This window comes from Heterodontus francisci, chromosome 1 (genome assembly GCF_036365525.1).
Source record: "Heterodontus francisci isolate sHetFra1 chromosome 1, sHetFra1.hap1, whole genome shotgun sequence".
NCBI lineage: Eukaryota > Metazoa > Chordata > Chondrichthyes > Heterodontiformes > Heterodontidae > Heterodontus > Heterodontus francisci.
The window spans coordinates 30,471,964-30,495,622 of NC_090371.1; the positions used below are offsets into that span (position 1 = coordinate 30,471,964).

The 23,659-nt window shown below is 43.6% G+C and overlaps 1 protein-coding gene across 1 annotated transcript in view; it reads right to left on the reverse strand.

The window, feature by feature from the left end:
- Window positions 1–23,659, reverse strand: part of ctnna2 (catenin (cadherin-associated protein), alpha 2) — a 1,561,189-nt gene that overhangs the window by 165,080 nt on the left and 1,372,450 nt on the right. The window contains exon 16 of the mRNA XM_068028796.1: window positions 201–306. Coding sequence (XP_067884897.1) covers window positions 201–306 — 106 coding nt within the window. The remainder of the gene's footprint in view (window positions 1–200; window positions 307–23,659) is intronic.

Consider the following 23,659-nt stretch of genomic DNA (forward strand, 5'->3'; position numbering starts at 1 on the left):
GTCCGTTTCCCGATGGGTGGGTTCAGTTAAAATTGACCGCAGTCAGACAACCAACGTCTCCAGCTTGTGCAGGTATCAAATGGGGTAACTGTGAAGAACAAGATTAAGTCCAGCAACGCTCCTGTCAATGGTATCCCCTGGCCACCATTACAAGTAACCTCTGGATCTCCTAGTTAACATAATGTCAGTAAGTACACTACCTGGTCAGCCACAGCCCGAGCCAGTTTATCCATCCTGGACCCTGCTTCTGCAATTTTCTTTGCTGCGTTGATTACGTCGGATGTATTTTTTAGCGGTCCCTTGCCCCTACAAGATATTGGAAAACAAAATAAAGAAATAAATGAATCTTCTAGTTCAGGAAAAATTAGCTTCAAAATGGACACACTAAAGACATTTTTTAAAATATGATTAAGATTTTCATTATTGTTGCAAGAGTGTAAAGTGATTTTGCAATGGTATTTATATTCTGCTTTGGGGGACATTGAGCAAGCAAGCCCTCTCTGTGCATGTGTGAGCAGGAAGAGAATTCTAGACTAACCCTGAATAATAATTAAGCAGAAGCAAGAAAAAGAACAGAAAATGCTGGAAATACACAGCAGCATCTGAAAAGAGAAAAGGCCAGTTATTAATTAATCAGATATATAAAAGGTAGGACAGTTAGGGTTACAGGACTGGCCAAAATAAAGTAAGCAGCAAGGGGAGGTTGTGTGGGGTGGGGGGGGGGGGGGGGGCGCGGGTCGGAGGGCAGTGGCATGGGAGTGGGCAAGAGAACAAAAGGTCAGGATTTTAAAATTCTCACCGTTGTTTTCAAATCCCTTCACAGCCTGGCCCCTCCCTATCTCTGTAATCTCCTCCAGCTCCACAACTCTCTGAGATATGTGCGCTCCTCCAATTCTGGTCTCTTGAGCAGCCTTGATTTTAATTACTCCACCGTTGACGGGCATGCCTTCAGTTGCCAAGCACTTAAGCTCTGGGATTTCCTCCATAAACCTCTCTACCTCTCAACCTTTCTTTCCCCCTTTAAGATGATCCTTAAAACCTAGTTCTTTGACCAAGCAAGGGGGTGGAAGGTCATCGGGCGTAGGTGGAAATGTAGAGTAATCAGTTCAGCCATGACCTTATTGAATGGCGGAAAAGGCTCGAGGGGCCTACTCCTGCTCCTAATTCGTATGTTCGTATATTTAGTCATCTTCCTTAGTATCTGCTTATACGACTCGATGTCAAATTTTGTTTCATCATGCTCCTGTGAAATGCCTTTACTACATTACAGGCGCTATATAAATACAAGTTGTTGTTGAGTAGAGAACTGCAAACCACTATTACAAAGGCAAAGCCATATCTAACGGATTTAATATGCTTTGAAGCCTGCAAGAGGATGAAATATACAGCTGTCGCATCCAGGCCTCCTTGTTCAATTGTGATGAAGAGTTTCTACCTGAAACATTCACCTGTCCTTTGCCTTCTCAGGGTGTTGACAGACACTGCTCATATTTACAGTATTTGCTATTTTAAATTATCTCGAAGCTATTTTATTTCCAACATGCTTGCAGCACATTGGAGGAAAACAAAGTGCTTGGGTCTTTGACAGCAGCACTATCAATCACATCTATTATCTTCAAAGTGATATTTAAGAAGTATAAACTTATTATGCAGCTGATGATTGAAACAGATTTATCCATGCATGCTAATCTTTATCAGATTTTTAAAAGAAGTTTGCCATCTTCTTTTACTTCTGTGTTCTAATCTTCTATCTTCCTCTCCTGAAAGCACCAGTGCTGATTTTCACTTGAGGCGCCAAACAGGCATCCGATGGATGGGGAGCTTGGGCTATCTGTCCGATGAAAAGAGTGAAAGGTCTGACCATTTTGATGATTAGAGCTCCTCGTCATATGTCAAGCAAGCTGCCCACGGGTCTGCAGGAGTTAAACAGGCAGCAGGCCAATGAGAGTGGGCAGCATTTCAATAACCCAATGTAAATAGGCAGTGAAATTGGATCGCTTAAAATGGTCAGCAATGTCTTAAAGGGAATGCCCTTTTTGGCTGCAGATTTGGAGCACAAAATAAAGAACCGGTGTGCCATAGACAGGAGAGCCACGATTTTCAGATGCTGCCCTGCACAGTTTAATTGAACAAGCAAAGGAGCGCAGGAGCATCTCTCTTTCTCCAGTGGAGTTACAGTACCAAGTCAAATGCTGCAGCAGTCCTGAAAGGAGGTAAATGAACATGTAAACACTTTCAGCCTCATCCCCAGACTGTGCATGCAATGAAGAAAGACGTTTAATGACGAGACCCCCCCCCCCCAACAAAGGTGAAGTTTACTGCTTGCCATAATAAAAACAGAAACGCTGGAAATACTCAGCAGGTCTGGCAGCAACTATGGAGAGAAAAACAGAGTTAACATTTCAGGTCAATGACCTTTCATCAGAATTCAGAAAAGTTAGAGATGTAATAGGTTTTAAACAAGTGAAAGGGAGGAAGGTGGGAAAAAGAACAAAAGGGAAGGTCTGTGATAGAGTGGAAGGCAGGAGGGATTAAATGGCATACATGTTCATATGTTTAGAGGAGGTGTGAATGGCAAGATCATGTACAGCTACTGTCCGAAAGCAACCAAACGAAATAAAAAAAGGAGAGAGAAACAAGAGAGAACAACCAAAACCAGCAAAGAAAAAGGGGAACAAAATGGGGGCAGTGGTTACGATCTAAAATTGTTGAACTCAATGTTGAGTTTGGAAGGCTGTAAAGTGCCCAGTTGAATGATAAGGTGCTGTTTCTCAAGCTTGCCTTGAGCTTCATTGGAACACTGCAGGAGGCCAAGGACAGAAGGGTCAGAATGGGAGCAAGGTGGGGAATTAAAATGACAGACGACTGGAAGCTCAGGCTTATGTTTGCAGACTGAATGAAGGTGTTCCGCAAAGCGATCACCCAATCTGCACTTGGTCTCCCCAGTGTAGAGGAAACCACATCATGAGCAGCAAATACAGTATACTAAATTGAAAGAAGTACAAGTAAATCGCTGTTTTACCCTGGAATGAGTGTTTCAGTCCTTGGATGATGAGAAGGGAGGAGGTAAAAGGGCAGGTGTTATAGTTCCTTTGCTTGCATGGAAAGGTGCTGTGGGAAGGGGAGGGTGTGTTGGGGGTAACTGAGGAGTCGACCAGGATGTCACAGAGGCAACAGTTCTTTCAGAATGCTTGGAGGGGAGGGGAAGATATGCTCCGTGGTGACATCACACTGGAGGTGGCAGAAATGGTGGAGGATGATCCGTTGAATATGGCGGCTGATGGGGTGGAAGTTGAGGATGAAGGGAACCTTATCATGGTTCTGGGAGGGAGAGGAAGGGGTGAGAGCAGAAGTGCGTGAAATGGAGCAGACAGAGTTGACGGCCCTGGCACCCATGGGTGGGGGGGGAGGGGGGGGAGTCCTCGGTTGAGGAAAAAGGATTACATATCAGAAGCGCTAGTGTGGAAGGTTGCATCGGCAGAAAAGCTGCTACTGAGATGGAATAGCCTATCCCCAGAAATAGAGGGAGAAAAGTCGAGGAATAAAAGGGAAGATTCCAAGATGCACCATGTATAGGTGAGAAAAGGGTGAAAATTGGAAGCAAAGTTGATGAAATTTTACAATTCAGGGTGAGAGCAGGAAGAGGTTATCAATGTACCAGAAAAAGAGATGAGGGAGTGGGCCTGAGTAGGACTAGAAACAAAATATGTTCCACATATCCCATAAAAAGGCAGGCATATCTAGGACCCATAGCAACACCTTTTGTTTGGAGAAAGTGACTGGAGTTAAAGGAGAAGTTTTTAAATATGAGAACAAATTCAGCCAGGCAGAGGAGAGTGGTGGTGGGTGGAGACTAGTTGGACCTCCGTTCAATGAAGAAATGAAGAGCCCTCAAACCATCTGATGGGGGATGGAGGTGTACAAATTGGATGTCCAGAGTGAAAAGGACAGTTTGGGCCAGGAAACTGGAAACTGTTAAAGTTAGGAGGGCATTGGATGAGTCACGGATCTAGGTGGGAAGAAACTGGACAATAGGAGAAGAAATAGAGTTGAGCTAGGAACAGGCTGAAACAATAGGTCTACCAGGGCAATCCTGTTTATGGATCTTGGGAAAGAGGTAAAAGTGGGATGTTTGGGGTTAGTGACTATGAGATTGGAGGCCATGGAGGGAAGATCTCCAGAGGAGATGAGGTCAGTGAGAGTTCTGGAAACATTGGTTTCACGTTTGGTGGTAAGGTCATGGTCCAGGGGGAGGTAGGAGGAAGTGTCAGATAGTTGACATTCGGCCCCTGCTAGATAGTGGTCCGTGTGCCAGATAACAACAGCACCACCCTTTTCAGCAGGTTTGATGACAATGTTAGGGTTGGACCCAAGCGAACAGAGTGCAGCAAGTTCAGAGTGAGGCAGGATAGAGTGAGTGAAGGGAGCAAAGCAATTGAGATGGCCGATGTTACCTCTACCCTTCTCACCATCCAAGGCCCCAAACTCTCTTTGCAGGTGAAACAGCAATTTACTTGTACTTCTTTTCATTTAGAATATTATATTAATTGCTCACAATGTGATCTCCTCCACATTTTGGGTGACTACTTTGCGAAACACCTCTGTTCAGTTCTCAAGTGTGACCCCGAGTTTCCAGTCACCTGTCATTTCAATCCTTTACTTTCTACCCCTCTGACCTTTCTGTCCTTGGCCTCCTGCAGTGTTCTAATGAAGCTCAACGTAAGCTCAAGGAAAGGCACCTAATTTTTTGACTGAGCACTAGACAACCTTCCGGACTGAATACTGAGTTCAACAATTTTAGATCATAACCTCTACGTCCATATTGTTTCCTTTATCCTTATTCTGTCTCTCCTTTTTTCATTCCTTTTGTTTACTTTCAGATGGCAGCTGTTCATGATTCTGCCATTCACACCTCCTCTAGACACATCTCTTGTTTCTTTACTTGTCACATTAGCACTACCTTTGGCCTTGCACCATGAACTCCTTTGCCATTTAATCTCTGCTGTCTTCTACCCTATCACAGGCCTTCCCTTTAGTTCTTTTTCACACCCTCTCCCTTTCGCTTGCTTAAAACCCTTACATCTCTAAGTTTCTCCAGTTCTGATGATAGTTCAATGACATGCAACGTTAACTCTGCTTCTCTCTTGTTTCTCGATGCTGTCTGACCTGTCAAAAAGAGTTAAAGGGCAACTCATAAAAATAGTGAAGAGCTTTAAGGCACTATCTGCGCTTGCAATGATCATCATTTGAGCTGAATATTTCCAGCACTTTCTGTTTTTATTTCCGATTTCCAGCATCTGCAGTATTTTATTTCTGTTTACTTCTTACTGTTTCTTTCTCTCTATTACACTTTGCCACAGCAATTCTCCTCCCTTGCCATAACCCATCTCCCACCCAGCCTGCACTCCGCTCCACTTGCTTCTCCCTTAATTAGCAATGGATACTAAGCGTAGATTCAGTTGTATTATGAACAGCTGCTGTTGCTGTCACAACAGGCATTTGCAGCACATTGCTGTCACCTGGTTGTACTGGTAAGTCTCTGCAATCTTCATATATTTGCCAGCAAATGTCACCCCCTTGCCACTTTCCTGCTCTGTGATGCCTCCCTGTCTTGTGCACTGCTCCTCATATCCATGAAGCAGGCCGCCTTTAGAGGATGGAGGGGCAGGAGAAATAGAGCAGCTCGAAGAAGAGTCACTGACCCGAAACGTTAACTCTGCTTCTCTTTCCACAGATGCTGCCATACCTGCTGAGTGATTCCAGCATTTCTTGTTTTTATTTTAGCTCGAACTCTACCTTTGTCATTTTCCTTCTATCTATCTTGAATGTGCAGCTCTTTCAGGGAGCTGGACAAATTGGTGAGGCTTCACCACCCAAATGGCCAAGGCTCCCTACCATGTCTGTTACTTGCTAATCATTCATCCTCTCTATCTGTACGTCCTTCAGAAGAATCTGCCTTTTCTGCAGAAGACAGTCAGCCTCACCAGTCTGCAGTGCCATCCCTTTATCTTTGCCAAGCATCAAAACAAAAATCAGTACCCGGAGCGGGATAGCGAGTTAGAGGGCTCCTCATAGGAAGAAATGCACATCAGAAGGGAACACTAGTTGGCAATATTGGCCAGGAGAGAGGAGGGCAAGCCCGGGTCTAAGCACTGCCGCAAGGGGCAGAGATGTAGAGTTCACTGGCCAAACTTTAAGAGAAGAATCTTAGCAACACATCATTGGACAACTTGCCGACAAGTCATGGCTGAGAGTATGGCAGAGTCCTGCTCCAGCATGGGAAAATAAGCAGTTTGAAAAGGGTTAGACTTGGGGAATTGTTGTTTCATTATAATTGTTGAAGTCAGGGAAAGATTTGGAAACTTTGAATGGTTATGAGTGTGAGTGTGTGCATGACAGTGGCTCCACATTACCATCACAGCCTTCATTTTCAAACAGCATGTGAAAAGAAAGACTTGCATTTATATAGAGCTCAAAGTGCTTCACAGCCAATGCAGTTCTTTTGAAGTGTAGTCACTGTTATAATGTAGGAAACAAGGCATCCATTTTGTACGCAGCAATGTGATGCGCTATTTTTAGTGATGTTAATTGAAGGATAAATATTGGCCAGGAAATCGGTGAGAACTTCCCCTGTTCTTCAAAACAGTGCCATGGCAGCTTTCACTTCCACCTGAGAGGCCAGCCATGGTCTCAGTTTAACATCTCATCTGAAAGACAGCACATCCAACAGTGCAGCACTCCCTCAGTGCACTGGTTGTGTGTTACTGATGTTTTTTGCTTTCTGTTGTTATCTGGCAGCAGTATATTAGTGAGGAATTCTGGAGCACATGCTTTCCTTCAAATATTGCTATCTTTAACCTTCATGTGACTGGGAGTTAGTTTACCATCTCTTTGGATGGATGGCACCTCTGAACGCAGCATTCCTTGGGTACTGTAGAGAAGTGCCAGCCTCTTTTCATGAACTCATGCATCCTGAAGTAGAACTTGACTCACAACCTTCTGACTCAGAGGTGAGAGTGCTACCAACTGGGCCATGCTGACTGTAACTTACAAACTGTTTTTATTGAATTGCAAAGTGGTAGCTTGTGGGGAATATAAGCGCATCATTTCCTCAGAAACGTCAGCATTTAAAAATAAACAGGAAGTGAATAGCAATGGAATATTAAATGCCAGCCACCTGTTTGTAAATTCAAGACTGTAAGCTAAGCCTTGACATTAATGCTGAAATTTATATGAAATCTTATCAAATTCTGCGGTCCCCACTTTAGTGGAGGCATGAAGTCAAATTGGGTACTGTAGATTGACTCACTCTAATTTCCAGGCTTTAATTTCCGGGCTGAGATTTATAACCAGCTTAAATGTCACTCTTGTGGTTTACACTGTCATCAGAACTCTCTTTAGTTAATTGGTGCCTTATAACTCACTCAGGTACTCATCATTCTGTGGGTACCCAGCCAAATTTTTCAATGTAGGAAAGAGTTAAAGGGCAACTCATAAAAATAGTGAAGAGCTTTAAAGCACCATCTATGCTGGTAATGATCATCATTTGGACTAGATTTATTTTATATGCTTCATTTTAATTAAGTTGTTCCCTGTATTGTGCCATTAATAGGATCCAAAATGATAATGAGTGGAATACTCACAATATCCCACATATGAGAGAGACCTTCACAACTTCTGTCTACCTTTGTTACTGGTGAGATATTAAGGATTCACTGGATTTTACTATTCCCACTTGTGAATTCTCTACTTATTTCATGAATAGGGCGAGCATGTTCATGAAATATGTCAGGATCTAGGTCATTCATAGAATCATAGAAATTTACAGCACAGAAGGAAGCCATTCAGCCCAATCTCACTTTCCAGCTCTTGGTCTGTAGTCTTGGACTTTATGGCACTTCAAGTGCATATCCAAGTACTTTTTAAATGTTATGAGTGTTTCTGCCTCTGCCACCTGTTCAGGCAGTGTGTTCAAGACCCCCACCACCCTCTGGGTGAAAATACTTCAGCTTGATTCCCCTCTAAACCTCCTACCTCTTACCTGAAATCTATGCCCTCTGATTATGGACCCCTCAACCAAGGGGAATAGGGACTTCCTATCCACTATCTCTAGGCCCCTTACAGTTTTATACACTTTAATTAGGGCTCTCCCTCAGCCTCCTCTTTTACAAAGGAAAGAACCCTAGCCTATCCTGTCTTCCCTCATAACTAAAATTCTCCAGTCCAGCAACATCCTTGTAAATCTCCTTTGTCCCCTCTCTAGTGCAATCACATCCTTCCTATGGTGCCATGACCAGAACTGCCCAGCTTCCAACTAGGAAAGTTGACTTTTTTTAATTCCCCATCATTCCTTTCCTGAAGGTATGGACTTGTGCTGAGATCTAGTTCCATAGGCACTGGCAGCGCTCCAGTGTTTCCCCAAAGTGGTCATGATTCTTCACTGTAAGTGGCAGCAGGCAGGACTTTCACAGTCCAATGCTATCCTTACCCAATGTCCATATCTGTGTCCCCTCCTCAAAAGGGTCACTCACCTTTGAAGCACAATTCACAGCTGGCATTGGCCCCTCTGCAGCCCAAGAATCTACTGTGCTTCAGTTACCACTTTGAATAATGGGCTAACCTGTGGGATGTAGTGATGGTCTGCCCCAAGTGCTCAGTATGGCTTTACAGAGCTCAAGGGTAGATCCCAAAGGTACAGAATGGGAGCCGCAAGAGGTTCTGTTCCAATTGTCAAATCACTTTAGTAGCCGGGAATGTATGCAAGCTTTAGCCTGGACACAGTTCTTTAAGACAAGACTGAGAAGTGCTGATGGGTATTTTGTTCTTATCTTTTTTTCTACAACAGTAAATTCACAATGTAGGTTAACCTTGTGTTCAATAGGATGTGTCCAAAGAGTTCTCCTCCATTGTTCAGAATTCCTAAGGACATAATGGAAACAAAACAGAAAGTGCTAGAAATACCCAGTCACACCTTTCAGTCACAGATCTGAAACATTAATTTTGCTTCTCTCTCCACAGATGCTGCCAGACCTACTGAGTATTTCTAGCACTTTCTGTTTTTATTTCAGATTTCAAGCAAGTGTTTAGCTTTTATTTTAGCACATAATGGAAAAGTTTTGTTTGACTTATGTGTGAGCTTCAGGACCAAGGTATGAGGTGGATTTGTGGGAAAAAAGGGAGAAAAAGTAGAAGAGAAGGAAATCTCATGGCAGGCAAGTCTCTTTACCAAATGCACCCACCCCATGAAACCTGGATTAAGCAGTTGATGACAAATAATCTTTGTACATGTACTAATATGGACATCTAGAATATCTGGGTAACTGCCACATCACAGGCTGCTTTACCTAGATCCTTCCACCTTCAATGCTGAAAGTGTGTATCTGTCATACAGTCGATCAAGATAATCTAGGGCTCAGGATTAAATGCTGCTGGAAGGCTTCACTTGGAGGCCTATGTGGACAGCATGTGCTCACAAATCCAGTTTCTGTAGAGAGTGTCAACCTTAAGTCAGTGGTGGCTCTCTTGCCACTGTGGGTCCCGCTTTAGGACTTGAACACATAATAGCGGTTGACACTTCGGTGGAGTACTGAGAGAGTGAGAGGGTAAATCGAGGTACTATCTTCTTTCCTGGTGGATATAAGATCCATGGCATTATTCAAAGAAAGGCAGAGGTTCTTCCAGTGTCCTGGTTACCTGTACATTTCAGACATCCAGCAGACTCGGAACTGTTAACTATTGAGTCATTAGAAGTATGAAGGAGACCTGGATCAGCATTCAGTTCTGTCAAATTTGGATTTGAATAGTATGACAAGTTTAATAATTGGTATCTGAGCTCTTTAGAAGAACTAGAGGAGAAATGGATAGCTATCTAGCAAGGGACTGGATACATTTAGATGAAAGGAGCCATTTGGCCTAACAATCTCATCATTCCTTAGAAACCCATAGACCTGTGGTCCAGCAGCATCTACTTGCTACTTGAATGATTCCAGAGATTGTGTTTCTATTACTCGGAATTTGAAACCCATGGGATTAATGGGGCAATAGCAGCATGGATACAAAATTGGCTAAGAGACAGAAAGCAGAGAATAGTGGAGAACAGTTGTTTTTCAGACTGGAGGGAAGTATACAGTGGTGTCCCCCAGGAATTTGTATTTGGATACTGCTCTTTTTTTTAATGTATATTAATGACTTCCGCTTGAGATTGCGTGGCAGCCTTCTGTCCTGTGAGACACTGTTTTGCGCCTTGATAGTCAACTCTGTGTTAGACATTGCTTAGTGTGGCTCAGGAGCCCCACTCTGGATTGGCAGTCTCTGTTGCACTTGTTGCAGATGAAGGCAGTGGGCTGAGAAAGTGCAGGATTCGTTGGCCTCTGCTTTCTCTGGGTTCTCTTCTCAGCCAGCTGAACTTTCTGTTTCTCCTTGCCTCTTCCAATGCCCTTCCGAACAGTCAGCCAATGCAGGGCGTAATTTCATAGTTTGCACGAAACTCAAATATAGTAAACAGTGAGGAGGATAGTAATAGACTTCAGCAGGACATAGACTGGTGAAATCGACAGACATATGCAGATACAATTTAATGCAGGCAAATTTAAAATTTGGCATGGAAAATAAGGAGAGACAATATAAACAAAATGATACAATTTTAAAGGGCGGGGGAGAGGGATGCACTGCTACCAACATCTGGATTTTGCTCCAGTGCTTTGATGATCAGGACTAAATGTAACACTCGGGTATGGCCAGTCTAGAGCACTACAGCAACCTAAGCATGATGATCTCAGATTTGAACTGATTTATATGTCTCAGAATTCTGATGGCTTTGTTGATTGCTGCACTGCAATGACTAGACATAATAAGTACTGAGGCTATTATTACCCCCAGGTGTCTTTCAGCTTCTCATCTCGGCAGTTCAACACCATTCATTAAATATGTCCACCATTTTTTCCATTGATTAAACCTTGCACTTATTTGTATTGAATTTAATCAACTATAATCCTGCCTATGCAAATTTTATCTAGGTCCTTTGGCTGCTTCATCACTCAACTGTCCCTCCCCAACTTAGTATTATTTGATAACATGCATGTTATTTCTAAATGAGATTCCTTATGCAGATTAAACAGCAGCTTTCCCAAGCACATATCCTAGGGCATTTCACTCCGTACATCTGCCCAGCCTAACTCCTCTATTAACTACTGCTCCATTAGCTGCTGTTTACTCTCTTTTGGCCAATTCCATACTTAACTTCAAGTTTTATTTGGTACCACCTGCCTCAAGCCTATGGATCAATCTGTTATGTGTAACTTTTATCAAAGGTTTTTTTGGGAACCTCCGAAAAGAAAGAATAGACTTGCATTTATATAGTGCCTTTCATGACCTCAGGAAGTTCCAAAGCATTTTACAGGCCTTTTATTTTTGATGTTCAGTCACTGTTGTAATGTAGGAAATGAGACAGCCAATGTGTGCACAGCAAGCTCCCACAAACAGCATAAAAATAGGAACAGGAGTAGGTCATGTGGCTCGTCGAGCCTGCTTAGCCATTCAATAAAACCACGGCTGATCTTCTGTCTCAACTCCCCTTCTTTTTTATTCTTTCACGGGATGTGGACACAGATGGCGAGGCCAGCATTTGTTGCCCATCCCTAAATGCTCTTGAGAGCTGTGTGGGTGGTTAGCCATTTCAGAGTTAAGAGTCAACCACATTGCTGTGGGTCTGGAGTCACATGTAGGCCAGACCAGGTAAGGACTGTAGATTTCCTTCCCTAAAAAGCATCAGGTGAACCAGATAAGTTTTTAATGATAATCAATAATAGTATCATGGCACCATGATAGATCAGGGAGGGGGATTGTGATATACTTGAACATATTAGCATTGAAAGGGAGGAAGTATTAGCTGTTTTAGCGGGCTTAAAAGTGGATAAATCCCCAGGCCCAGATGAGATGTATCCCAGGCTGTTAGGTGAGGCCAAGGGAGGAGATAGCAGGGCCTCTGACACAAATTTTCAAATCCTCTCTGACCACAGGAGAGGTACCAGTGGATTGGAGGACAGCGAATGTGGTACCATTATTTAAGAAAGGTAGCAGGGATAAACCAGGTAATTACAGGCCGGTGAGTCTAACATCAGTGGTAGGGAAAATTTTGGAAAAAATTCTTAGGAACAGGATTAATCTCCACTTGGAGAGGCAGGGATTAATCAGGGATAATCAGCATGGCTTTGTCAGGGGGAGATCGTGTCTGACTAACTTGATTGAATTTTTTGAGGCATTGACGAAATGTGTAGAAGAGGGTAAAGCAGTTGATGTAGTCTACATGGACTTCAGTGAGGCTTTTGATAAGGTCCCGCATGGGAGATTGGTTAAGAAGGTAAGAGCCCATGGGATCCAGGGCAATTTGGCAAATTGGATCCAAAATTGGCTTAGTGGCAGGAGGCAGAGGGTGATGGTCGAGGGTTGTTTTTGCAAGTGGAAGCCTGTGACCTGTGGTGTACCGCAGGGATTAGTGCTGGGACCCTTGCTGATTGTAGTGTACATTAATGATTTAGACGTGAATATAGGAGGTATGATCAGTAAGTTCGCAGATGACACGAAAATTGGTGGTGTCGTAAATAGTGAGGAGGAAAGCCTTAGATTACAAGACGATATAGATGGGCTGGTAAGATGGGTGGAGCTGTGGCAAATGGAATTTAATCCTGAGAAGTGTGAGGTGATGCATTTTGGGAGGACTCACAAGGCAAGGGAATATACAATGGATGGTAGGACCCGAGGAAGTAAAGAGGGTCAGAGGGACCTTGGTGTACTTGTCCATAGATCACTGAAGGCAGCAGCACAGGTAGATAAGGTGGTTAGGAAAGGATATGGGATACTTGCCTTTATTAGGCAAGGCATAGGATATGAGCAGGGAGGTTATGATGGAGCTGTATAAAACGCTGGTTAGGCCACAGCTGGAGTACTGTGTACAGTTCTGGGCACCACACTTTAGGAAGGATGTGACTGCACTGGAGAGGGTGCAGAGGAGATCCACCAGGATGTTGCCTGGGCTGGAGCATTTCAGCTATGAAGAGAGACTGAAAAGGCTAGGATTGTTTCACTTAGAGCAGAGAAGGCTGAGGGGGGACATGATTGTGGTGTACAAAATTATGAGGGGCATTGATAGATTAGATAGGAAGAAACTTTTTCCCTTTGCGGAGGGGTCAATAACCAGGGGGCATAGATTTAAGGTAAGGTGCAGGACGTTTAGAGGGGATTTGAGGAAAAAACTTTCACCCGGGGGTGGTTGGAATCTGGAACTCACTGCCTGAAGGGGTGGTAGAGGCAGGAACCCTCACAACATTTAAGAAGTATTTAGAAATGCCATCGGATACAAGGCCACAGGCCAAGTGCTGGAAAATGGGATTAGAATAGTGAGGTGCTTGTTGGCCAGCACAGGCCTGTTTCTGTGCTCTATAACTCTATGACAGAGACCAGCTTTCAATTCTGGATATTTTTTGTATTAATTAATTGAAATTCCACCAGTTACTGTGGTGGGACTTGAACCCATGCCCCCAGGGCATCATCCGCGCTTCTGGGTAACTGGTTTACTGACATTACCACTATGCCATTATCTCCTCTACTTCACCAGCTTATCCCCATATCCATTAATTCCTTTAGTATCTAAAAAGCTATGCTCTAAGCATCCACAGTCTTCTGGGGTAATTCCACAGATTTACAACATTGAGTGAAGAAATTTCTCCTCATTTCAGTCCTAAGTGGCCAACCCTTTATCCTGAGACTATGACCCCTAGTTTTCGACTCTCCAGGCAGGGGAAACAGCCTTTCAGTAACTACACTGTCAAGCCGTCTAATGCCAAGATAATTTGTTCTGGTATTGTTGGTTCAGGAAAAAATATTGGCCAAGACACAGGGGAGAACTCCCCTGCTCTAGTGCCATGGGATCTTTTTATGTTCTGAGAAGGTTAATATTCAGTTTAATATTTTGTCTGAAAGTATGCTATTTCAAAGGCTGAAAGCATTTTAAATATCTCAAAAATGGCACATAACATGCCTAGAATTCCTTTTAAAAGAAAAGGGTGAAAAACAAAACACTAAGGACAATATACCCCTACGATTAATTTTAAAGGGTCTATTAACAGTATAAGCAGTTTTCTCTCACACATACACATGTACATTATTTATAATGTGAAACTGAAGACAGTTAAGTTTACAGTCGCACTGATGGCTGACATTCCTCTCTGATGATCAGTGTAATCTAGTTAACTCTCAGTAGGCTCCTTCCATAATCTCATCCCCACGTGCTTCAAGTCTCTCACAAAGGTGGAACTGTTTTTGCTCCCAGTAGGACACTAGCCCACATTGTAGGTTTACAGGTCTTGGCCCCTAGCAGCACAAGAAGCAATGAATGCAAAATCTACTACAATGTGTTCTTTTTGGGTTCTTGATTTGATAGACGGCAAAATTGCAAGATCACAAAACTCCGCCTTTCGTGCAAGGAGTCATTTCTAACTGCTTGCTGAAAGCAAACCACTGAACATCACTGGAGATAATGCGAACTTCCAGCCTTTCCTGGTTTTACACATTTATATTCCTCACCTAGTTTCACCACCTGGACTTTCTCTGGTTCATTTTTTTCTCTTTCGTTTCCTTTGCATAGAATTTAGCATTAAACTATCTGCTGCTCCTTGCTGGCCTCTCTGCATGCTTAGTAAGGGGGAATTGCAGGGGGTGGGGAGGGAAAAGGGAAAAATCATACCAACAATTTGACCGTAGTTCCCATACACTACCAAACAAGGCTTCAACCTGACATTGCGCTGCCAGCACCTCCGCTTACCAAGCTAGAGAATCGGGTTTGAAATTTAAACTTGCTCATACTCCAGAATCTCTTAAACTGGACAGGGGTCAGTCCATTTCTGCTGCTGAGCTTGTTTAAGAGTTTATCTCACATTTGATTCACTCATGAACAGAAACCCCTTTTTCATAACTTGCACTTGCAGTAGTACAGTGGTTATAGCATTGGGCTATCAATCCAGAGTTCAGATCTCACCATGCCAAGTTGTGGAATTGAATTGAATAAGCCTAATAATCTGCAATGAATTGGCAACAGAAAAAAAATGACCATTAAAGCTGCTGGACTGTCATTAAAAAATAAATGTTGGATAATAGAAATATTTGCCACAAGGAGTAGTTGAGGCAGAAACCATTATAGAAGCATATGAACAGGAATAGACCCTTGAGCCTGTCCACCATTAGATGAGATCATGGCTGATTTATGTCTTAACTCCATGCACTCTCCTCTGTCCCATATCCCTTAATACCTTTAGATAACAAAAATATATCAATCTCAGACTTAAAATTAACAATTGATCTAGCATCAATTGATTTTCAGGGAAAATTGTATAAATATTGGAAGCGTAGGAAGATACACGACTATGAGGAGAAAGGAGCGTAATAGGATTTGTTTTTGATTGCTCTATCCTAGAGAAAGCATGGACACAATAGGCTGAATGATCCCTTCTTCTGTGCTATACAGTTTTATTATTGATCCCTTTTCACTGGAGCCATTTCTCATTAATGATCCATCTTTTTTTTCAGTTTTAACTTAAAAACATGCTTACCAGGGTTTAAAATGATCTAAAATAAACTCATTCCCTGTGAAACAAGCCTGCATTGAGAATGTAAGATTGCAATCTTCCTTGTGACTTGAGCAGCCATTTTGTGAGATTCCAAACTTGGTGTACAGCTCTTGGCTCATGGGAACGAAGATTGTAGAATTGTCCCTTCAGTGTGGCAGCTCCAAGTTGCTTCATAGTTCCACTTTTAGCGAGGCTTCACACTTTCCAGCACAGATCACTGGATGTATAATCATGAGTGACAACCCTGGCTGATTTTCACCACCAAAATCCAGGAACACTCAGGCTAATTGTAGCACCTCATCTGCTATCCTATCTCAGATCAGCTACTCCAGCACAAAACCTGGCTTCAAAGCTGCACCGTCTGGACTTTATTACTCAGTAACACACAGGGCAGTGCCTTTAATCTTCCATGTGGGATGTTAATGCAGCATCATCAGCAAAGAAGAGCTCCCTGATGAGGACCTTCTGTACTTTGGTCTTCGCTCCAAGACGGGCAAGGATGAACAACCTGCCATCTGATCTTGTGTGGAGGAAAATTTCTTCTTCTAAAGTCTTAAACGCATAAGAGAGCAACAGTGAGAAAAAGATCCCAAACAGTGTAGGTGCGATAACACAGCCCTGTTTCACGCCACTCAGGATAGGAAAGGGGTTTGATGAGGCATCGCTGTGCTGAATTGTGGCTTTCATATTGTCATGGAATGAGGTGACGATACATAGTAGCTTTGGTGGACATCCGATCTTTGCTAGTAGTCTGAAGAGACCACATCTGCTGACGAGGTCAAAGGCTTTGGTGAGATCTATGAAAGCAACGTAAAGGGGCATCTGATGTTCGTGGCATTTCTCCTGTAACTGGTGAAGGAAGGACAGCGTATCAATGGTAGATCTTTCTGCTCAAAAGCCGCACTGTGCCTCAGGGTAGACACGCTCAGCCAGCTTCTGGAGCCTGTTTAAAATGACTCGAGTGAAGGCTTTCCCCACTATGCTGAGCAGGGAGATTCCACGGTAGTTGTTGCAGTCACCGCGGCCACCCTTGTTCGAATTTGGCCTTACCATCAGCCTTAAGAAAAAAAACATCATGGGACAGGGCATCAGAAATGCTCCATCCATCAATATCAGCGACCACCCTCTGGAAGTGGTTCAAGAGTTCACCTAGGTTCAACTATCACCAGTAACCTGTCTCTCGATGCAGAAATCAACAAGCGCAATTGAAAGGTGTCTGCTGCTATGTCCAGACTGGCCAAGAGGGTGCGGGAAAGTGGCGCATTGACACGGAACACAGAAGTCCGAGTGTTTAAAGCCTGTGTCCTTAGTACCTTGCTCTACAACAGCGGGGCCTGGACAACGTATGTCAGCCAAGAGCGACATCTCAATGCATTCCATCTTCGCTGTCTCTGGAGAATCCTTGGCATCAGGTGGCAGGACCGTATCTCCAATGCAGAAGTCCTCAAGGTAGCCAACATCCCCAGCATATATGCCCTACAGAGCCAGCAGCACTTGAGATGGCTTGGCCATGTGAGCCGCATGGAAGATGGCCGGATCCTCAAGGACGCATTGTTCAGCGAGCTCGTCACTGGTATCAGACCCACCGGCCGTCCATGTCTCCGCTTTAAAGATGTCTGCAAATGCGACATGAAGTTCTGCGACTGACCACAAGTTGTGGGAGTCAGTTGCCAGCGAATGCTAGAGCTGGCGGACAGCTATAAAGGCGGGGCTAAAGAGATGTGAGTCGAAGAGACTTAGCAGTTGGCAGGAAAAGAGACAGAAGTGTAAGGAGGGAGTCAACTGTGTAACAGCCCTGACAACCAATTTTATCTGCAGCACCTGTGGAAGAGTCTGTCACTCTAGAATTGGCCTTTATAGCCACTCCAGGCACTGCTCCACAAACCACTGACCACCGCTAGGCGCTTACCCGTTGTCTTTCGAGACAAGGAGGCCAAAGAGAAAAGAGTGCCTTTACCCTCCGAGCCAATAGGGGTGTTATTGCCTCTGTTTTAAATGACAACTACGATAAGAGGCCTTTGCAGCGATGTTCGTAAACAAAGTCACGGTGTTTGACCCACCATGCGCACATCCGTGAGTTGCACATAAGGTAACACCATGTCATACTGGCCAGCTCACGTTCAAAGGCGCATTTCTCCTTGATCTGCCACTGGCCGACTCTGCCAGCATTGTATGAACTTCACTGGCATTGTCTGCAGCAGAATGATGTATAATATTGCCTCAGGGTAAAGCGGAAGAAATCAGCAAGGATTCAAACCAAGGTGATGTCATTCGGCAGAGTAGATCAAGTTTGACAGTAATCAAGATCACTCGGGGTCTGGAAACTGACAGCCTCTTAACAAGGATAAATAACTACAGCCAGAGAGATTATCCTTCACCCACTGCACCCCCCAGCCCTACCGCGCCACCACCACCCCCACCCCCCCCACCACAGCGACTCTGAAAGGAAATGTCATACTGTACCACTCTACACTTGTATGGGTGGCACATCTGCGTTACACATCAGGACTTACAGGGAAAACTTGTCAGGACGATTGTTTATGAAACCACAGAGCCATGTGACAGAAGGGTCATGAATGGTTATTGTGAAGTATGAGAATAAGGCCCCTAATTGACAAGCAGTTCATTTACCGATGTAAATTTAGCATTTCTTTCACTAGCCCAGCTGAAGCATAATCCATCAGTGGTATAAAAGTTGCATATTTATGCTCATATTCATCACAAATGCTGGCTGGAAAAAGGCACAGAATTCAGGACAAATGGCAAAGTCTGAATGTGCTCCATGATCCCCTTCATTTGGTCCAGGATCAATTTGCTAACCATAAATGTTCACCACACCCAACTGCACCATAGCGACAAGAAGGTGACTTCTATTAATGACTGCACACAGGTTACACAGTTAAAATCAACAGTAAACCTGGCATCCACAATGACTCATCCTGTGCCACAACAGCATAACACTTGATCTTTCAATCTTTCAATTCACCAGTGGGGAAGGAAGCATAAACATTGACAAATGTCAAATGTTGACATGATTTTGTCATGTGAAAGAAGGGTCTGCTAGCGCTGAACAAGTCATCCTGCCCAATGGTGCTGACAGCGTGATTGCACCAGATGAGATAATACTGCACCAAAAGCTGATATATGATGCCGACAGAATGATCGTGCCAGATGAGTTAATAGTGCACCAGGGGTTGAACAGACATTCCACTATACTTCATACGAAATTCCATTGCATAAAATGAATCACTGCGCTCTACTTCAGAGTACACTGCAGCATAAAGAGCAGGAAGAGTAACTATATTTATTTGTGATCCTGGAAAATGACTTAGCAGTGCCAGCTGTGACTTTTGGCACAACACAAATGAATTAAAATATCAGCTCTAGGCATGCTCTTAGCATCATCTCCACAAGTTACAAAACAACAAACCCTTAGCGAACACAAGTCTGTAAATGATTGAACTCCTTGGGTATTTTGTATGGTGAATGGAAAATTTTGGTACCAAATTGATGTGCATTTTTATTGATTGAGTGTTGTTGCGATGCTTTCCACATTCGGGAGTGTGGCAATAAAAATGATGGCGAATTAAATCATTTAAGGGAACTTCCTACTCAATAGACAATGGACTTTTGGAATACATTGGGAAGGAAGGGCAGTGAAGTATACAGTTTGAAGGAGTTTGGGAGACATAACAACCTGTTCTTGATTCAAATTGTTTTTTTATATTTTCATGCAGTTATAATCACCACCTTCGTGAGGAGAAAGGCACTGCCTCATTTCTACAAATTGCTTCAATTCCAACACTACTGGCAGCAACTAGGGGAAAATGGCAAGTGCTTCGTGGAATAAGAAGCAAACATTTTCACTTGACAGGATCCAGTTAAATATAAATTGACTTAGGTGAGTTCAGTGTATTCAAGTCCAATTGCAGACAACACCTTTTCAGATGACATGTTTAATTGTACCGATTACAGAAAGTGTTGTCAGTGCTAAAGACTGAAAGTTCTCTACTTTTTGCAGGCAGTGACAACACTTAGTGAGATACAGCAAAGTCAGGTGGAGAGTTACTTGCATGGATGGGTGCAGCTCCAACAACACTCAAGAAGCTCGACACAATCCGGGACAAAGCAGCCCGCTTGATTGGTACCCCATCCACCAACATTCACTCCCTCCACCATCGACGCACGGTGGCAGCAGTGTGTACCATCTACAAGATGCACTGCAGCAATGCACCAAGGTTCCTTAGACAGCACCTTACAAACCCACAACCTCTACCACCTAGAAGAATGAGGGCAGCAGATGCATGGCAACACCACTACCTGCAAGTTCCTCTCCAAGCCACACACCATCCAGACTTGGAACTTTATCACCGTTTCTTCACTGTGACTGGGTCAAAATCCTAGAACTCCCTTTCTAACAGCACTGTGGGTGTACCTACACCACATAGACTGCAGGGGTTCAAGAAGGTGGCTCACCACCACCTTCTTAAGGGCAATTAGGGATGAGCAATAAATGCTGGCCTAGCCAGCAACGTCCACATCCCATGAATGAATAAATTAAAAGGATAAAGTGTAAAATACACTGCCCCAACACTGCCTTAATTTCATTCTGAGAAAGCCACCTCCCAGTATAAAAAAGGTGATGTCTCCATTTTCTATAACAGCCACCTTTAGAACTATAAAAAAATTTGTTACAAATATTTGTTTGTGCTATGGGAGCTCAGTTGAAAGTGCTCATATTAATTTAAATGATACAGGTTCTGGAGAAAGAAGAAACACATCATCTCAGTATAGACTAGATTTAAACCCAGGTCTCTGAGGTGAAAAGATAAGGTTCTAACCTACTGCATTGACAAATTCTGCTGAAAATGATTCTTCACATTGTTTCCAGAGACACTGGAACTTCTGCCATTCTGCAAACTGATTAAGAATCTCTTCGCTCAACTCAATACTCTCATCATCTATCAAGTAGAACTCAGCATCCTAAACTTCTGTCTTTATTTCCTTGGCAAATATCCATTATATACAGAGAGATTTTCAACCAACGTGAACCTGTGTTTATGGTGAACTATGTAAGCTTTTATGTCCAACCATGATTTGTATTTCTGGTTGAACTGGTTACACCTTAATTCCATAAGTATCTGGGCCCTGTTCAGGCAATGCAATGGAACGATTTTCATTTTCACATGACAATAATTCCTTAACTAAGTGCTAATATACCTTTCTAGGACAGATTCACTGTAAAATTAGACTTCTTAGTGCCCATTTTTTGGTTCTAAAAATGCCATTTTGCCTTCAAAATTATGTTCATGGCCCACATGCAGACTTCTGGTGCTAGCCGCATTGGACCCCACTTTGGTGGGGCATTTAGCACGTGCGCAGGAGTGAAAAATATACAAAGTAGGCAGAGTAGGCAGATTGTGAGGTGAATCAGCAGGCAACGCTGATTTGACATTAGCGCTGCCACGTTGGAGCTCAACATTTCAGCTAATACCCTCTCTTAACCTTGCACAGCTGAACACACATTCAGCAGCAGGAAGCCACCCACAAGTGCTATTTATAGGAATATAATTAACTACTTTTAAGCAATTTCCTGATTATTTATACTGGCACTTGCTGCGCTTGGAGATGTGTTTGGTGGTTTCCAGAGTCATTTAAAGTTGCTGACGTTTACAAGGAATGGTGTGGCATGTCCTGACTTCAAGGGTTCTACTCATACCACTTGCTCCCAGTCATGGGACCAGTAGTTTGCATCCTCCTTGGTTTACAACGTAACAGGGTGAATGAGCAGACGTGACCCAGAGCAGGTCAAGCTGCTAGAAGAGGGAGGAGGAGAAGGACGAGGACAGGCAAAAGGGATCTCAGCTCAGGGTTCTCACGGAGCAATTTTCCTACCTCAACCTAAGTAAAGAATAGTGTGTCCGATGTCTTCACTTCACTAAGGATATCCTCACTGAACTCTGCCACCGACTGTAGGCACAACTGCAACCTCGCGATCACGGTGAGGAGAGCATTGTGCAGGCTAGATCACTGGAAGTATTTAAAGAGGAGGTCGATAGATTTTTGAAATATCGGGGAGTTGAGGGTTGTGAGGAGCTGGCACGAAAAAGGCAGATCAGCCACAATCTTAGTGAATGGCGGGGCAGGCTTGAGGGGCCAAATGGCCTACTTCTGTTCCTATTTTTTATGTTCTCTCCCATCCTGACTTACCTGTGATCTGGGTCCAGGGCCTCAGGTGAGTCCAGTACCAGCAGAAGCCACTGCCTCTGGAGTGGCGCTGCTCAGTTAAAGAGCTGCTGGCCTCTGATTTGCTGGCGTTTTTGCCAGTGTTTGAGATCCCTGTCGCCCAGAAAAAAATCCTGGCCTAAATGTGCATCTTCAGCAGTAAGGTGGCCTGTATGTATAAGCTTATGCCCAACACAGAAAACTCAATCCTACAGAAAGCCGAGAGGAGTATAGAAATTGGCGGGGTGAAATCGAAAAGGAAATTAGGAAAGCTAAGAGAGGGCATGAAAGAATATTGGCAAGTAAAATCAAGGTGAACCCAATGATGTTTTATCAATACATTAAGAGTAAGAGGGTGCAGAGTAGGGCCCATAAAAGATCAAAAAGGTAACCTATGTATAGGGGGGGAAGATATTGGTTCTGTTCTTAATGAATACTTTGTGCCTGTCTTACATAAGAGGGGGTGATTAAGCTATTGTAGTTAAGGCAGAGGGATGTGAAGTATTGGATGTGATCAACATAGGGAGAGACGACGTATTAATGGCATTAGCATCCTTGACAGTTGATAAATCACCAGGGCAGGATGAAATTTATCCCAGGCTGTTAAAAGAACCAAGAGAGGAAATAGCGGAAGGTCTGACCAACATTTTCCAGTCCTCACTGGATACAGGTGTGGTGCCGGAGGATTGGAGAACTGCTAACATTTTACCTCTGTTTAAAAAGGGAGCAAGGGATAGACCAAATACTTACAGACCAGTCAGATTAACCTCAGAAGTGGGGAAATTATTGGAATCTATTCTGAGAGACAGGATAAATCGTCACTTAGAAAGGTACAGATTAATCAAGAATAGTCAGCATGGATTTGTTCAGGGAAGACCATGTCTGACCAACTTGATCGAATTTTTTGAAGTAACAAGGAAAATAGATGAGGGAAGTGCAGTTGATGTAGTCTACATGGATTTTAACAATGCTTTTGACAAGGTCGCAGATGGCAGACTGTTTAAAAAAAAAAAAAATCCCATGGGATCCAGGGAAATGCAGCAAGGTGGATACAAAATTGACTCAGAGGCAGGAAACAAAGGGTAATTGTTGACAGGTGTTTTTGCGACTGGAGGGTTGTTTCCAGTGGAGTTCCGAAGGGCTCAGTACGGCATCCCCTGCTTTTTGTCATAGAGTGATGGAGTTATATAGCACAGAAACAGACCCTTCGGCCCACTGTGTCCATGTCAGCCAGCACTTGGCCCGTAGCCTTGTATGCTATGGCATTTCAAGGGCTCATCTAAATACTTCTTAAATATTGTGAGGGTTCCTACCTCTACCACCTCTTCAGGCAGTGTGTTCCACATTCCAACCACCCTCTGGCTGAAAACATTTTTCCTAAAATCCCCTCTAAAATTCCTGCCCCTTCCCCTAAATCTATGCCCCTTGGTTATTGACCCCTCCGCTAAGGGAAAAAATGTCTTCCTATCTACCCTATCTATGCCCCTCATAATTTTGTATACCTCAATCAGGTCCCCCCTCAGCCTTCTCTGCTCTAAGGAAAATAACCCTAGCCTATCCAGTCTCTCTTCAGAGCTGAAATGCTCCAGCCCAGGCAACATCCTGGTGAATCTCCTCTGCACCCTCTCCAGTGCAATCACATCCTTCCTATAGTGTGGCGACCAGAACTGTACACAGTACTCCAGCTATGACCAGCACAGACGTGATGGGCCGAAGGGCCTGTTTCTGTGCTGTATAACTCGATGACTCTATGTGGCCTAACTAACATTTTGTACAGCTCTATCATTACCTTCCTGCTCTTATATTCTATGCCT